Here is an 18,033-nt window from a genome sequence, read left to right as displayed (position 1 = left end):
TTTGTTTGTTTGTTTTTGTATATGGATATGATTTTTTGTTCCCTTCAATTCAACTACGGACTAAATTAGATGCCGAGGCTATAAAACAAAAGTGAAATAGTCTTTACTCTCAAGTTGCTTGCATTCTACTGTTGTCTTTTATATTTTTCTCTTGCCGTTGACCTCATCTTAAATAAAAATGTAAGCTCCTTGAGAATAAGGGACTGTTTCACTTTTGTCTCTCCATCCCTGAGCTTCTGGTGCAATGCCTGCAACATAGTTGGTACTTGTTGATTGGTAGGTTTGGGTTTGGGGATTTTTTGGCCACAAATAATTTATAAACACTAATTAATAATTTTACACGAATTTGTGGATTCATCAGTGACTTTGGGCTTTATTATAATAGATACAATGTATTTAAATTTAGATACACCTGTAATATATGAGCTTGAAGAAACATTAAATACAATGATATCTAAATTAACATGTCCTCTAGGAAGAGAACTTCTTTTAACTAACTAGGAGGGGTTTGAACAAGTTTAAGAGCAAATTAAGTATATTCAATTTTGGATCAGTAGCATTATAGGCTAGAAGTGGGACATTCAGATCCCTCTTAAGTGATGTCAGCAGGTCCAGCTGACATAAGCCCTGGCCTGAAATTTTCTTGCCTAGAAAGAAGTGAGATGCTACTTAGGCTGGCCTAGTATACAAGGAACAATTTAAAAAGAAAGAAGTCACACACAGCGTTCCACTCTCCCTTCTCACTTTACCAGGATATGAGAATTACAGTCTGTTCAGCAAAGAATAAAGAGAATTATGAAGAGAATTCACATCCCAGTTCTTCTAGGTTATTTCTGCTTTATTAATGAGGTTTCTAATAATATTGTTCATCGTTTTTGTATATCCTATTTATAAGATTATTATTTCATAGTCCTGTATTTTTTAAAGATATAGCTTATTTATGCTGTGCTTATAAATAAGTGAGATATTGAAATATATTAAATAAAGTTAAAGATAACTGATAGGAATTCATCAGGTTTTTAATGTCCAAAGGGTTTGAGATTGGGCCTCAGATAGATAGGGTTTGCTAGGTGGTTTTCTATAGTCTGTTAGAATTTCAACTACAGTGTAAGGCATAAGTCATATCTTGTGAGCTTGAAGAATAACTCTACCCTAGTATATTTCATGTTTAAAAAAATATATATGTATATACATAGCACAGGACTTTTTTTCTAGTAATTTATCATCTCTTAGTAGTTTTTGACAGGTTTTGTTTTTTTTGTTAGATATTGTTTCTTATGAAAGTCTTTCTTAAAAATTGGTTTGTTGCTTTAGGCATACTTTATGTATTTTCACAGATTAAGCAGAGTAAGAGTGTTATTGTTCCAAGTTTTCAAGAATTGCTAAGTTGCAATTGAGATCATATTTATAGTTCTTGGACTAAGATTACAGAAGAATTTGAAATCCACTTCTTTCAAAACTTAGGTGGTTTCAAGCAATTCTTAATCTGTTAAGAGTATGATGAAATTTGCTCACCTCTAACTATAGCCTGCCTTTTTTTTAATGTAGGAGGAAATAGCAAAAGACCTCTTGTCAGGTGATGATGAAGAAACACAGTCTTCTGCTGATGATCTAACACCGTCAGTCACTTCACATGAAGCTACAGATTTCTTCCCTCGACCTTTACGATGTAGGAAAACTAATAATTATTGGTTAATTACAGCTTTTTTGCTATAGGTTGATGACATTTTCTTGGGTTTAATAGCTTCATGTTTAGAATATTTTTAAATGACTACCCAAATTCTATCCAAATGCTAATATAATTCAAATCTGGTACCATTTATCAGGGCATAGGAAAAATGTGGTGCCTTTTAAAATAAATACATTAACCTAATCTTTACAAATTATCTGTTTTCTGTCATCAGACTCATCTGTTGCTATGGTAACTAGTCTTAGTTCAGCCATAAAATTTCACAGAAATTTTTTGTTGATAGAGAAAATCCTTCTTGCTATCTTGGTTTTGAAAATCCCATCAGTGCTCACAAGGAGATTTTTATTATTGTTGGCATTTTATTTGACTTACTTTTCTCCTTCAGTCTTGAGTATATCAAAGCTATTGAATAGAAATAGCACCACTATCCCTTCCATCTTTCCTCATATAAACATAAAACTTATCTGACTTGCCTTATTATCAAAGTATAAAAAAAAAAAAATTTGAATTACCCATCTATTTTTTTTAAAGAGCTGTTGGTAACTATTCTCATGGACATAAGGGTAGTTCTAATATGTTTGTCATTTTCTGGGTTACAGTAATGAGAAGTTATAATACTTTAAATTTTAAATAAATATTAATGCACACTAGCTAGCTTATACTTTCCAAATAAAAGAGCACATAGTTTCATACTATTTACACTTATATTATGATAAGAACATAATACCCTCTTTTGGCTAATGTAAAAAGACATACTTTTAGTTTACTTGAATCAGAATATTTTGTGCTTTATCTTTGTGTGTCTTTCAATCGCAAAACAGATAAATTAACTTTCCCCCCTCTTTTTTGGGTTATGTATAAAGCTAACACTACTTATGATGGAGATAAGGAATCAGAGGGTGAAGATGTTGAAGCAGATGCTGGTAATTCATCTGAAGATTTAAGGAAGGTAAATGGAATGACTAACAATTCCCCTCAGACCTTTTGATCCAGAATGTCATTTTTACTAATTCTAAAACAAAAATAGAAAATTTTTTTAAGCTGTGTAAAATTGTATTATTTAAATTACTTAATAATGAATATTTGTTCCCAGCATATAACACTCAGCTCTTTTTTCCCTAAACTTTCTTTTAGGAAATAATGGTGGGTTTACAATATCAAGCTGAAATTCCACCCTATCTTGGAAAGTACAGCTGTAATGAAAAGGGTAAGATTCTGGATTTTTGAAGGGTTTTGCTTGATTAATTCACCCTTGTAAAGCTACATAAATAGAAAGTGGCCCAACCATCATAGAATTATTAATACAGATACTAGGGAACCAGTTCATTGGTATCGGGCTGTGTCAACGTAGTCACAGAATTGAGGGATAGCAAAGTAGGAAGAGATTTCAGAGGACATCGAATCTTACTTTTTCCTGTCAGGAATATCCTCCATAATGTTTCCACAAACAGCCTTTACTCAACAATTTCCAGAGATGAGGAACTCATTCCTTCTTGAGGCAGTCCCATTCAACTTTATTATTGTGAAGCTTTTCTTTGTACCCAGCCTATATTTGCCCTGTTGCTATGGGAAGTATTCAAACTGAACTTTTTCTTTTCTTTTTTTTTTTCCTAAATATCAAAAATCTGAGTATGAGGGCCATCTCTTTGCAGCTCTGTACCCAGACAGTCGTGTAAATAGCAAATCTGTGCAACAGCAGCACTCTAATAGAAAATGGCAGGTTTGAATCATCTTTAAGAGTCATGAGAATGTCATAGCTGTCACCTTTTCAGAGGATTCTGAGTATTTATTAAGTAAAAGACATTTGCAGAAGAAAGAACAGGGGAAATCCACTTGCTGCCCTATAGCAGAGCAGGGAAGAAGCTAAGCAGGCAAATGCTTAGAGTTTAATGGCTCTTGACAAATAATATTGACAAACTAGAACATGACCAGATGAGGGTATCCAGAATGGTAAAGGGCTTCAAAACCATGCCAAAGAAGGATCATTTAAAGATATTAAGAAAGTTTTATCTGGAAAAGAGAAGACTTGGGGGATATTATTGGGGCAGCAAAAAATAGAATCATTGTTTTCAGATATTTGAAGCATCATTAAGAATTAGACATCCTTTCCTTGGCCACAGGAGTCAGAACACCAAATGTGTGGGAATTTCTGAAAGGAAATTTTAGAAAGCTTTACCTTGGGCCATGGGGAAGGCTGTGTGCACACCGATAGCAGGAGTGGCAGGAGAGATGCTTGCTTGGATATGGGTTGGATTCAGTGACCTTTGTTGCTTATTATTTAAGGTGTTGAAGCACCGTTTGAACACTGCTGTGCTCTCTCAAACACACATGCTATAGTTATTGCTTCTTTTTCCTTTCTCTTGGGAGCATAGCAGCTACTGCCAGAATGTGTATCACTATAGAGGCTTTAGCCTCCATTTTTCTGGCCTGGATAGATTGGTCCTTCTTAGGCAGTGTGGCGGCCTTCCCATTAGGGGGGCTTACCACATTACCACATTTAGCTCTTGTACAGTGCAGAACTCCCAAATTCACGCAGTCCACTAGCCTCAGGGGTCCAGCAAATACAGAGATTACAGAGATATGTGGTCATACCTGGCTAGTCAACTTCTGTGCTCCTTAAGAAAAGGGAGGATGAATATCTCTACTAGATTCAGCTCTCATCCTTTTTCCAAAGTAGTAGTAGCCTTTTGATGGCAAAGACTGCCAGCATCTAGCCCAATACTCATTTCATTTAATTAAATTCATTCTATCACTGCATTTCAAGATTAGGGGAACGTTCTTTCCCCATATTTCCCTATTTTATTTAAAATTATGTATGCCTTGTATTTTTTCACATCAGTACATGTGGGAGGGTTATGTGATTTGGATTTGGGAATGAGAGAATGGGAAATAAAGATATACTTCGATATCTTATTGATACTTATTTCATGAACTTGATTGTTTTTCCTTTTTGAACTTAGGGGGGAAAAGTAACACATCAGTTGATAAAAATTGGGAGGATGGGAAGGGAGAGGAAAAAGTTCCTTCTTCACTTTTCCTACCACCTCTAACCCTTTAATGAGATAGATCCTAACTTCAGGTCAAAGGAAGTGTTGCTATCTTGGAATCAGAATCTTTAGCAGAAGGCACCCTGCTTCAAGGTGATTGAGAAAAATTGCCTTGACAGAAGTTGTAAGATGACTTTTCTTTTAGATTCCATTTGTCCTTCTCTCTAGAATCACTAGAGTGGTTTTATATTAAAAATCCAGAAGGGACATTCTTCCTACTTTTCTTGAATTCATGGAATGTTTTGCTTTTGTTCTCTCAGAGGTATGACTTGAGCTGAAGACTTATTAATAATAATTGAAAACTCTATGAAGCATTCTGCAAGCCACATGTGAAAATCAGTCAACTTATTTTATTGCCTTATTTTTATTTTTTTAACCTTATTATCTGAGACTTCTATTATATTACAATTTGAATTTATCGTGTGCACTTTTAAAAATTCCTATCATTGATGTACAAGAGAAAGATAGTCTTCCTACAAATAGAGTGTAGTTATTAGTACAATGCAAAACACCAGTTGATAACTTTCCAGAGCAGGGTCAAGTGCACGTGAGCCAATGGATATTGATAGTTCTTAGATTCATGACCTATACCTGAAGATTTATATGTGCAGATTTCCTTTTTCTTAAAATATTCCCTTGGTGCAGTGATAGTATCTCTTTTTAGTTGGGTTTTAACAATTTCATCAGTTCATCCGACCTCTTAGGGAGATCTAAAAAGGGGTAATACTTAATCACATTTTCATTTCAAAGACATTTTTAGGTCTGTTGGGAAAAACTTGGTGAAGAGAAACATACTTTCCTTGGGTATTTCAACATGATAGATTTATTAGCATGTCTAGTCTGGACTAATTCTTATTTTCCTTGTGATTTCACAAGACAAACATTTCTAGGTAATTTAGCCTAGAGTTCAAGTAGGGTGAATTTTTCACTGCTTCTTTTGATTACATCATAAAGTCTGTCAGGTATTTCCCTACCTCTTGTGAATAGGATAAGAAACTTCTTCCTGGTATCTCTGCACACTTCTCCATTCCTCTAAATTCTGCCTTTACCCCCCAAAAAAGACCTAAATCCTATCCTGATTAGCCATTGGCAATCTTAGCCTCATGAAGAAAAAAAAAATTTTACAATGAAAGACTTCAATGAGCAGACCCAACTTTTTGTTATTAGAAATCCATCAATTTCTTAGTAATGTTAAAGAATAGTCTGCAGGTTTCATAAGTAGATTTCATCGTTTTTATAAATCAATTGAACTTTCTTTACCAGTGTATGAAAATGAAGATCAGTTACTGTGGACTCCTGATGTGGTTATAGAGAGCAAAGTTAAAGAATATCTTGTTGAGACCTCTTTAAGAACTGGAAATGAAAAAACGATGACTAGGACCTCTGAGGGAACACACACAAGGGATAATGAGCAGGTATGTATTAAGTTGTTTTCTGGTTGAAATTAATCCTCTCTAAAGAAATTTCTTTAAAGAAGTTTATTTTTGAGTAGTTAGTATGCCCTCAGTTTTCTTGGGGTTAGCAATAAAGTATTTATCTCATAGGTTTTATAATAAATTGTATGATAGGAGCTATTTGTTCTTAATTAGGCTTTTTGAGCATTTATATCAATTTTCTCATATATTTGGAGAAAATGCTGTCTACAAATACAACATACAATAGCATTGAGTAACTATTGAGCTACCACAGCATACTAAACACTATACAGTGCTGAGGGTCTTTTCCTTTTAAACCACCTTTGCAATCATACCTACCATTTGTTAAAATTTCTGTGTTGTCAGTTAGAAGGAACATAAAACAATGACGTTAGACAGATTCACATATATATAAATTACCATCAATAAATATGAAATTCACATCATAGTGATGTTGCCTGAGACCTCGGCCAGTGATGTTTTTAATGAGCTAATCTGCATTTCAGTCCTGCTTATTATTTCCTCTTAGGGTTGGGCTATAGTAGAGATAGGGAGGAGAGAGCCAGGAGTACAGTTATCACTTTACCCTTCCTCTGCAGAGACTCTGGCATCATACAGCTCCCACTTTCACCTAGCATTTATCCCTCAGAAAGGTAGCTCTGAAGGAGCCCTTATAGCATCAGAGCCACAGAGAAGAGCAGCAAGGTTGCTCTCCTCAGAACGGCAGTGGAAGGGGGCAAAAGTAGCTTAGGATCGTCAACTAACACTAGCTCCCTGCACTTGGATGAAAAAGATCCCAGGTGGCTCCCCTTGCCTTCTCAAGCCGCAAAACAGAAATAGAGAGATGCAAGTCCAGGGCAGAATATGACAGAACAACTATAATAAAGAGCTACAAAGTTCAAGCTCATTTTCTTCAGCCCAGTTTTCTTAAAAGTTGGCTTAAGTTAGTTAACTCATTTTCTTATTTGCAGAATTAAGTATAAATTTCAGGTGATTTTTTTTTCCCTCTCTGCCTTAGGCACTATATGAACTTCTCAAATGTAATCACAACATAAAGGAAGCAATCGAAAGATACTGCAGCAATGGAAAAGCATCTCAAGGTAAGAAGCTCTGGAAAAACAGGTGATGGGAGGAGCGGAGGCCTTTTCTTAAGGATTCATAGTCTAGCTAAATAATAATTCCTCCAGAATTTTTTAGTCATTGATCCTCATAATATTACTTTTAAAAAAAAGTTTTATTCTCTGATTTTATTTACATAGAAGTTTCCAAAATAATTTTTTTGGGTTCCTGTCACTACAGCTTTATTGAAGAATCGGTTATAACATAAAGAAGATGTCAGAAATGACAGTTTTTCAGAAAGTTTTCATGGCATTGATAAAATGACCACTCTTGCTTAGTTTTGTTTTGTATGTACTTGGAAAGTGGCTTTAAATTGTATGTTTTAAATTACTTCCATTTTATAAATGGAATGTATGTACCTTATGTGCCTTTAGAAATGTGCAATGCCATAATAACACTAAGCAATATATTATGTGTTAGGGGAAACTATGAAAACCAAAAATAGTATGCTAGAACCAGCTATTAGAGATTGTCTGTAACAAGCTGTCTTTGTAAGAGCTTTAAAAATTTTTCTAATTCAAAAGAATCAGCCATCAATTGTAGGATTTATTATTGCTTACCTTTTGAGCCCAGGTAGAGCAGCATGTATGGGTTTCATAGACTGATCCCAGGAGTGAGAGTGATGCTCAAGGGAGCTAGAGCAGTGCCTCTGTGACTTGATTTTTTTCATTTTAGACAGGAACTATGTCTTAAATTTTCTGCCTTCCACAGAACGGTGCATTTTAAGTAAGCATTTAGTTAGTATGAGTATGAATCAAATCATGTTGCCCCTGTGACAATACTAACTAAAATGTTAGGCAATAGATAAGAAAGTGAGACAAAAAAAGAGAATTTAATTCAACAAGCATTTATTATATATATGTGCTGTGTGTTTTTATATAATTATGAAGTTCATGGGAACAACTATTCCTCAGGCCTCATTTCTTTTTGTTCTATTTATAGTTTTTGTTTTTTGTTCTTAACACAGTGCCTGGCATTTAGAAGGTACTTGATAAATGTTTAGTTGATTGATAAGATTACAAATCTGTAAGGACATAAATGTAGCATTTAGGAGGTTTTAATTACATTGTAAAAATTTTTTATTATATTGTAAAATTGATGGTTACCTTGTTTGGATGATGTTCTAACCTCTCATGAGCTCTGGTAACTACTTATGTTTCAAGTCCTTTGGGATCAAGAACCATGGTAAACTTAAGCTTTATCGTGGTGCTCACTTATGGGTAGGTGTCAATAAATTTCTATAAATTGTTGATGATTGTATTTTATTCAGTATAAATAAAGATAGTGTCCCTAATCAGAATGTTACCATTTGTATCAGACTAGTAGGGCACACACACACACACACACACACACACACACACACACATCACTCACATACACACCACTCACAAACTCTCTCTCTTACTTGAATTGTAGAAATGTTTGTTTGTTGGTTGAAGTCCATATGTAAGAGTTACCAAAATAAATGAAAGCAAATTTAAGTAATTTGGTTTTTTCAGGTAATTCTCTCTTATTTTCAGTTAGCATTACATAAGGAAATAATGGCAAGAATGTATGCCCAGAATTTAACATTAACATATTTCAAGACTTTATCAGCTATAAAGATCTTAAATTAAAACATGCTAAAAAAATAAGAGTTCTGTTTTGGGAACTTGGATTTTATCACTTCATAGGAAAAACATTCTGAGGTTCAGTAATTCATACAAAATAGGTTGTTATAAATCATTTTTTTCTGTTTTAATGATTTTCCAGAAGAGATGACAGCATGGACCGAAGAAGAATGCAGAAATTTTGAACATGCCCTTCTGATTTATGGGAAAGATTTTCATCTTATACAGAAGAATAAGGTAAATATTATGCAAATTGGACCAGAGAGGGAGTTTCGTAATATAAAATCTATGTAAGAGACTCATTTATCAAGACACTGCCAAGAATGGGGGGGGAAAAAGGAACTGATTATTGTTTCCTTATCATTTACATTCTGGTTTTTCTTTAAACATCCCCAGGAGAACTTACTTGTAGGTGTCACAGTTTGTTTACCCTTAAAATCACCAACAGCATGGATATTGTTTTCACATATTATTTTCATGGATGCATTTATAGTAAAATACACTTTAATATTCAGAACTTGTTCTCTACTTCCAAAAAGGATATCTTATTTTTAGTTCTTATGTTCTTAGTCAGACAAGGACTTTTGGCTATAGAAGTCTCAAATGATCTTCAGCATTCAGCTTTTTTTTTTTTGTGAAAGAGATAATTAAATGATCCTGAGCCATATCACAATAATTTGGGGCTTATTTCATTTGATTTTGTTTTCATTTCCAAATTTTCTCCCTTCCTCTGCCACTTCCCTCACTCATTGAGAAGGCAAGAAATATGATATATGTTAAGTCACATGAAACATTTCCACATTGGTTATGTTCTAAGGAAAAAAAGCAGAAAAAGAAAGGAAAAAAAAATAGGGTTTAGTCTGCATGTAGTTCAGTCCTCTAGAGGGATATAGCATTTTATATCATGAATCCTTTAGAGTTGTGATAGACCATTGTATTGATCAGAGTTCCTGAGTTTTGTCAGTTGATGATATCTTTTCTAAATTGCTGTTATGATGTGTAACATAGTAAAGTGTTCACTTCACTCTGCAGCACTTCCCAGATCTGCTTGAAACTATCTCTTTCATCAATTCCTATAACATCATAATGTTTCATCACATTGTTACCCAATTAATGGTTATCCATCTTATCAGTTTCCAATTCTTTACCATCACAAAAAGCTGTTATAAATATTTTTGTATGTATGATCCTAGTAATTTGTAAAGAAAATATCACATGAATTAAAACCTAGTTTGTATTTGTCTTCCCTTCTTAGAATTACAGAAAAAATACTTGTTAACTAGATTGTAAAAAATTTAGTTTGACTTGGTCTTTTTGTATTTTTTTTTTTTTTTTTTTTTTTTTTTTTTAGGAAGGGCAGGCTTCTAAAATATTTTGAGAGGCAGATTTTGTACATGAATAGTTTTGAATTTGATTGTTGGCTTAAAGAATTTTAATACTGGATTTTCAACAACATGGCTACATGAAAAAGTGTATCTAAATAGCTTCCTTACATCATCTCAGAATAATGAAAAATGCTAAAAGTAGAACAAGGGAATAACAACAAAGAAGGGGAACGGGAGAACTCAGTTAGGAAAGGTATGACTGAAAAATCTCTGTAGAAAAAAAATAGGAAGATCAAGTCATCAATCAGTATGTCTATATATCTGTATCTAGATAGATATGTAAATAATACATATGCAATCTTGTATACTGCAAGTTGATTATAAGTTGAATCCACCTTGGGACTGCCTGCTTTGGGAAATTATATCATTCTTTTAATTACCTCAAGCTTCTCTAAAAGAGAGGCCCCATCTTTTAACACTAATATTGTTCTACTGATGTTTAATGGCTAATTGTAGAATACCATGGCTTTTAAAAAATTGAAGATTAGGATTACTCAAAGGGCAGTGGAGATCTAGATGCATGGTGACAGTGAATTGGCTGTAATGCATTACAAAGAATTGCACAGAAGAAAGAACATAAAAGAAGTTATTAGATAAATGTATAAATAAAAAAAAAAGATTAGTTGGTCACATAATGTGGTTAAGGAATAATTAAATAATGCATGCTCCATTAGTAACTACACAATTCAAGAGAAAGGATTGTAACTCATTGATTACATGCCTTGTATCAGATTTATGGGAGAACTTGAACAAGGGTCCCACAAAGTAGTTATGCATAAATGATTTGCAGTCTGCATTTTTGGAGGGAGTCCCCATATCTATGAGAGCTCGGATCCATTAATGAATACATTGGGAAGTCATTCCACAAAATTGAACAGGTATATGGAAGCACTGAAAACAGAACAAAGTATAGAATGACAGCATCCATAAAACATCAAAAGAAAGAAAAATTTCATTATGTTTAATCCATGCTAATGTCAAACAAAGGCAACCCAAGAAAGTTAAAATAATGAAGAAAGATTTAAAAGTGAAATTAATGCTCATTGAGTAGAGGGACTGTCTTTTGCATTTCTTTGTATCCCCAGAGCTTAGCACAACAGTGGACATAGAAGATATTTAACAAAAATGCTTGTTGCCTTGACTTTGCATGATTTACTTAAGATCCTGATGCCTAATGTGTGGAAGGCTAAAAAAGAGAAAAAGAATCATATCACTCCACTACCACAAATTAATATTGAGAATAAAATTTTAACTACAAGTTTATAACAATATACTCCCAAAATGTGATCCATAATAATCAAATTAGATTTATATATTAGAAATGAAAGGATTGTTCAACATTAAGAAAATACTTAAGAGACTGGTATGGTTCAATGGAAAGAATGCTGGATTTGGAGTTAAGATCTAGGTTTGAATTCCAGCTCTGTCGCCAAATGAAGGAGGTGATTGCAAAGGACAAAATAAATAATGCTGTTTATGCCTTAAAAAACCAAACAACTTTTTCCTCAATAGAATTGATAGGTAGAATGGAAAAGCCACTTTAAGTCTGAGATATATATACACAAATATATAAGGCCATAGAGATAGTCATTTGGAGTCTGGGTAAATCACTTAATTCTAAGTTGTTTAAGACAACTTTCCAAATATCTAGGTTGCATTGAAGGTACTGACTTGTATTGGTGAAAAGTTTCCTCGTTTTGGAGTCCTACATCATTAAAATCACAGGTCTTTAGTCAACAACTGTATTTTTAAATACTCCAAATTGCTAATAAGAGAAAATATGTCTTTGCTGTTTGAAATAATAAATATTTAAGGATACATTTGTAGGTAGGAACCTGTGATGTCATTGTTAGGGGAGGAATACCTAGGTGAAGAAATTCCCTTGACCAAAGCAGGTTATCATGCAAGTATTAAGTAACCATTAGAACAGAAACATGTTTGTATTGGTAGTATAAAAAACAAGACCTGAAATTCTAATATCTTAATTGTTGACTTAGTTGAACATATGTAGCATGCTTATTAAGTTTTTGGATAACAGAACCGGGAGAGTCAAACACTACATTGGATAACCAAACTAAAACATCTTAGCCGGCTGGAATACATTGCAGCAAGGGGAAGTGTAATAGATATAAATATAAAATCCTACATATAGGGTTAGAAAACCAAAATTACTAGTAGGAAATGTGTTCTGGTTGACCATAAAAGTATACTTAGAAGAAGACAATCAGAACAATGAAAGAATTTTTAGTTTGGGGTGCTAAAGTCTTAAATGTCACATGATAGTGGACCTCAAATATTCCAGAAGCTTTGCTGGAAGAAAAGGAGTAGATTCTGCTCTGGGTGGCCCCAGAAGAGAGAGCTTGGACTAGTATGATTCTGCTCTGGGTGGCCCCAGAAGAGAGACCTTGGACTAATACGATTCTGCTCTGGGTGGCCCCAGAAGAGAGACCTTGGACTAGTACATGGAAGTTACAGGGAGACAGGTTGCAGTTTTACATAAGGAAGAACTTTTGAGCTACAACTGTTAGGTGATTCCATGTGACTGTAAAGAATTCCAGCCGAGGCTGAGAACGCATTTGTTGGGCATGATCTAGAAGGAATTCATTCCTTTTATCAGGTAGAGGGTTGGACTGAAAAATTTCCAATCCTGATGGAGAAAAATTCTAGTTACAGTAAAAAGGTTCCCAAAGATTGAGATTTTCGAATGTTCTTTTCCTAGGTGAGAACTAGAACTGTTGCTGAATGTGTAGCTTTCTACTACATGTGGAAGAAATCAGAACGTTATGATTATTTTGCTCAACAAACAAGATTTGGGAAAAAACGATATAACCATCATCCAGGAGTCACGTAAGTATTTGAGATGCATGGTTCTTACTCATCCTTCTCCTGATACAGTTATGCCTTATCTGTGTGAATATAGGTAATTTCATGTTTTAATTCTACTGTGTATTCATGATAGGTAGTGAAATATGATTGTACATTTCCAGGGACTACATGGATCGTTTGGTAGATGAAACAGAAGCTCTCGGGGGAGCAGTAAATTCTTCAGCCTTAACGTCTAACCGGACCGAGCCTCTTCCTGACCAGCAGTTAAGCATCCTGAACTCCTTCACTGCCAGCGACTTGACAGGTAAAGTCAGCATCTGAATTTATCTTTTTAGATACACACTTAGTTAGACAAAAGTTGTGATAATCCTTCAGTAAGAAAGATGAAGTAGAATAACTTCTCCCTGTCTCTCTCTCTCAGCGTTGACCAACAGCGTCGCTACAGTCTGCAACTCTACAGACGTGAATTGCCTCGATGACAGCTTTCCTCCACTGGGCAATTTGCCCCGGGGACAAGTAAATCATGTGCCTGTTGTAACAGAAGAGTTACTTAGCCTGCCTAGCAATGGTGAAAGTGATTGTTTTAATTTATTCGAGACTGGATTTTATCACTCAGAGCTAAACCCTATGAACATCTGCGGTGAAGAGTCAGAAAGACCAGCAAAGAGATTAAAAATGGGCATTGCTGTCCCTGAGTCTTTTATAAATGATGTTTCTGTAAATAACCTGGGTGTGGATTTTGAAAATCACACGCATCATATTACCAGTGCCAAAATGGCCGTCTCAGTGGCTGACTTCAGCAGTCTCTCTGCAAACGAGACAAATGGTTTCATCAACTCCCACACTCTCCATCAACACACTGCCCTTCACTCAGAGTGATTTCAACGGCAAACTCCAAAAACCGTGGGTCTGCAGAACCAGTAAACTTGATGGGAGCTATCAGGTTTGCTTAGTCTTTCACTGGAAGTTTGAACCTTTTTCACTATGACATCAGTGATGTCTTTGTATGTATAGAACTATATCTTGATTTATCAAGAGTAATTTCATTTTTCAATCCATAAATGTGGAAATGAACTATGATGTTCAGCAGAGTTTGGGACTAAGAATGAACTCTGTGGCGCAGCTTTAAGCTCTGCTTTTCTCTCTCTCTCTTTTTTTTTCCTTTCATGTTTTTTGTTTTGTTTTGTATTTTCTTTTAAAGCCTGTAGACAGGGGCCACCATCTCAAAACCAGCACCGAAGTTCTGAGCTGAATGGGGTGGCTTCTTTTAGTCAGTTCCTTTTGCCGTAATGGATGCAGTGGAATAACAATGTTTACAGGTACCGATCCTGATCCCTGTGCGATGTAGCATTTTTTGTTTTTTCTTTTTTTTCTTTTTTTTTTTTAATTAAATAAAAGCAGGGGCAGGTTTCTTTAATTTAAACTGCACAAACATGCAAGGATGTTTTTTAAATGGAAACTTCTCTCATGTGATACTAAACTAGAGCACTTCGGTTTACAAAACAGCAAGTCCATCTTTATGGAAGCCAGCACAAGGGGATGTGTGTGAGACTTATGAAGACCCCTGCTCGGATGAGACTGTGAAGTTCTAGGCCCTGGCTACCTTACACACACAAGTCATTTTACTGCCAGGAGTTTCTGTGTACTTAACTTACAGGCTAAATTTGAAGCTTCATGATAATTGTGTTTGATGGTGTTTTGTCCAAAATTTCCAAAATTGTAATATAGCAGATTACACAGGTTATTGTGTAACTTGAAATATCCTAAGGCAGTTGACATAGAAAGGCACAGTCTGCAGAGCCTGGGATATTCTTCGGACATGGTTTACATTTGGGAACACCTCATAAGTTTTTTGGAGTACCGCAGTTCAAAGTGTTACTTTTAGGAGGGACCGTCTAGATTTTACACATAATGCAGTAGAACCTTGAAGTATATTTTAAGCTTTTCAGGGGCTTAAATTATATCTGGAAAATGAAATGAGTTATTATCTCAAATCTGGTACTTTGCCACTTTAATTATTGGAAAATGATAGATGTCTGAATGCATTTTAAAGTCAATTTTACCTTTATTCCAAATGCATTGTAAATGAAAAGTCATCTTCAGAGACTTTGTGTTGGGTGATTTTGTTTTTTATACATGCATACCCATTAAATTACGGGGCAAATTAAAACAATGTGTAGTACAATATCAGTACATAATAAAAACATCACGACTTTTCACACATTAGACAAAAATTTCTTTAGTTGAAATGCAGTAGAATTCCTTCATTTTTTTTCTTTGCACTGTTTTAGTAACATTTTTATTGCCACTAGTTGTGTTACATATAAAAACCTTAAAAGTTAGGCTGCATTAGTGATATTTGTTAAGTATAGGGCGCTTCAAGGTTGTGCTGAGTTAGGATTTAGTGACCTTATACAGTAGTGTTGCAAAGGGAGGGTATTTATTATACAAACTGTAAACTGCATTGACATCCTTAATTTTGGATGAAGCACAGTCCTGTTTTTCTTTACAGCATTTGAAATGAAGATTGCTTTTTTGAAGTGCTTACGCAATAGCACATCTACCATAAGCAGCATTAGTTTAGCACAGTGGACAAAAGTAGTTAAAATGATAACTTCTTTAAAATCAGTTCACTAACATACATCTAAGATATATAATAATTCTTGTAAGTACACAGTAATAACGGGTAGCCTGGGCCCTGTGTTGTACTCTGTGACATTTTTAGCCAAGTTGTCAGCTTCTTGTTGCTGTGTTTTTGTGCTAAACTTTGTACCTTGTTTCTTTTGTTAAAATCAACACATTTTATGTGATTTAGTAAAATACTGGCCATAATCTTCCATTGTTATGCATTTGAGTTTAACTCTGGGTTTACAGTGGCTGGTCTGTATAAAATCATTTACACAAAGATGACTGAATGCTAATACCAGTTGCACTTAAATGAACATGCCCATTCTCAGTAGCTGATGCAGTAATATATTCAGTTTATCTATGCATTGCTGGGATCTTGATGTAGATGGAGACGGTCTAGTTTCTTATCTAAAGTTTGGATTGTCAGCAAGTTGAATGGACACTTTAGTTATTTAATAAAGATTTTTGACCAAAATCCAGAAAATGGTATGAGAGAAAAATGAATTCCGGCTAGTATAATAGATTTTTAAATGCCAATCTGATTTTAGCCTCTTGGGGAGTGCTAGCTAGCTGGTAACGTTTACTTTTAATTCCTTGTTAAAATGAGGCAATAATTTGCAAGATTTTGTATATACATGTAAATTCTGCATATCTTTTTAGATATCTAATTCAATATTTTCTGACTACTTCTGCCATGTATAGTACCATTTTTGTGCATGCTTGATGTGACATTCATAAATTGTACCACTATGACTTTATCCATGTAAAATAGCTATTTATTGAATTTTCTTTTAAAAGCTGGACTTATCTATTTTTCTCTCAGTTTTTAAGTATCTTAATGGAGAATTTGTTACTGTTTATTAAAAGAATTGCGTTTAAGAGTTAGCATGAAGAAAACTGAGCTGCAATCATATGAAGAAACTATTGCCTTTATTCTTACTTGTTGAAGCACAATTCTTATAACAAACTGTGATGAATTCTTTTTTTTTCCTTAGCCGCATTTTTTTTTTCATATGAACAAACCAAAAATCCATGATGAGCAATTGCAGTGTTGGTGGATATCTTTGTGTACAGGGAATCTGACGAGGACAGCTGATTCATTTAGAAGTGTAACTGGTGCTGTGATGATAGCAATACTTTTCTTTTGTTAGTCATATTTCATCTTTTCCATGCTAGCTTTTTAAATGTTTAGTTTTCCTCTTGTCATGGTCAACTGCTGAATTTACTTGAAGGATGTACAATACTGTTTGCTGAAGAATACAGAAGTGTGTACAATTAGGTCAAAGAATTGTGCAATTATTTCCTTTTTTTTTTTAATTTTTAAAATTGAGGGTCATAAATGTGTGAGAACTTCAGATCTAGTAGAGCATAGTGATACTATTTAATTTAACCAAAGTCTCTAGTAAATATCTCAACTTTGAATGTAAACTAATGAATAAGCCTGACCAACAAGGAGATTGTTTGCCCAGAGTTACAAGCACATTGTCTACAAATGGGAATTGAAAATAATTTATAAAAATATTGACATGGTTACTATGTTTTTTAAAAAGTTCCTAATTTTTCACTAAAAGGAGGAAACTCTTAGCAGTTATATTGTTAAAATATGGTAGGTATTACTATTCCTTTTAGATGACCAGTGATTCCAATTGTCCCAGTTTGAAATAAGTACCCTGTGAGTATGAGATAAATTAGTGACAATCAGAACAAGTTTTAGTATCAGATGTTCAAGAGGAAGTCGCTATTGTTGCATTGACTTTAATATTTGTACATAAACACTGATTTTTTTGAGCATTATTTTGTATTTGTTGTACTTTAATACCTGGTGTACAGTTCCAGAAATAAACATCTGGAAATCTTTTTTCCCTTGGTTTGTCTGTGTATTTGCAATGGATGACTTTTCAATTAAAGGGGCCAAAAATCCTAAATATGTCAATAGATGAAGTTAATTCTCTTTGAATTTATAGCAGCCTCAGAAATAATCATTTTCTTAGACTACATGAGATTTAGGATGAATGCATAATAACTGGTGGGGATGGGACTGTGATGTCATTGGTGTGGGGAATTCCCAGTGTAGCTTCCCCTTCCATCTGTGGAAATGGATAACTTTGGAAATTTAGCATTTTAGGGAATACCTCGAGGCACTGAGAGGCTAACTAGCTTGCCTGTGGTCATAGAGCCATTCTGTATCAGAAAGAGAATTCAAATCCAGCTCCCACTGGTTCCAAAGCCAACCCTCTAGCCACTATACCAAGCTGCCACAACTTAACCTTTTAAGTCATTCAAGAGCTCCTTAAGATCTTCTAAACATGTTTC

General features: G+C 34.4%; 1 protein-coding gene across 3 annotated transcripts in view; it reads left to right on the top strand.

Annotated features, from left to right (window-relative positions):
* Positions 1-17,645, top strand: part of MIER3 (MIER family member 3) — a 30,889-nt gene extending 13,244 nt beyond the window's left edge. For 2 of the 3 annotated variants that reach the window (XM_031965254.1, XM_031965259.1), the window contains exons 5-13: positions 1,549-1,669; positions 2,554-2,639; positions 2,825-2,897; positions 6,001-6,152; positions 7,171-7,252; positions 9,024-9,118; positions 12,986-13,113; positions 13,254-13,396; positions 13,514-17,645. In XM_031965254.1, coding sequence (XP_031821114.1) covers positions 1,549-1,669; positions 2,554-2,639; positions 2,825-2,897; positions 6,001-6,152; positions 7,171-7,252; positions 9,024-9,118; positions 12,986-13,113; positions 13,254-13,396; positions 13,514-13,971 — 1,338 coding nt within the window. In that variant the 3' untranslated portion in view covers positions 13,972-17,645. The remainder of the gene's footprint in view (positions 1-1,548; positions 1,670-2,553; positions 2,640-2,824; positions 2,898-6,000; positions 6,153-7,170; positions 7,253-9,023; positions 9,119-12,985; positions 13,114-13,253; positions 13,397-13,513) is intronic. The other variant, XM_031965260.1, reaches the window with a different exon arrangement.
* The last annotated feature ends 388 nt before the right edge of the window (positions 17,646-18,033 follow it).

Source organism: Sarcophilus harrisii, chromosome 1, assembly GCF_902635505.1.
Source record: "Sarcophilus harrisii chromosome 1, mSarHar1.11, whole genome shotgun sequence".
Classification (NCBI taxonomy): domain Eukaryota; kingdom Metazoa; phylum Chordata; class Mammalia; order Dasyuromorphia; family Dasyuridae; genus Sarcophilus; species Sarcophilus harrisii.
This window is presented reverse-complemented; position numbering and strand designations above follow the sequence as displayed.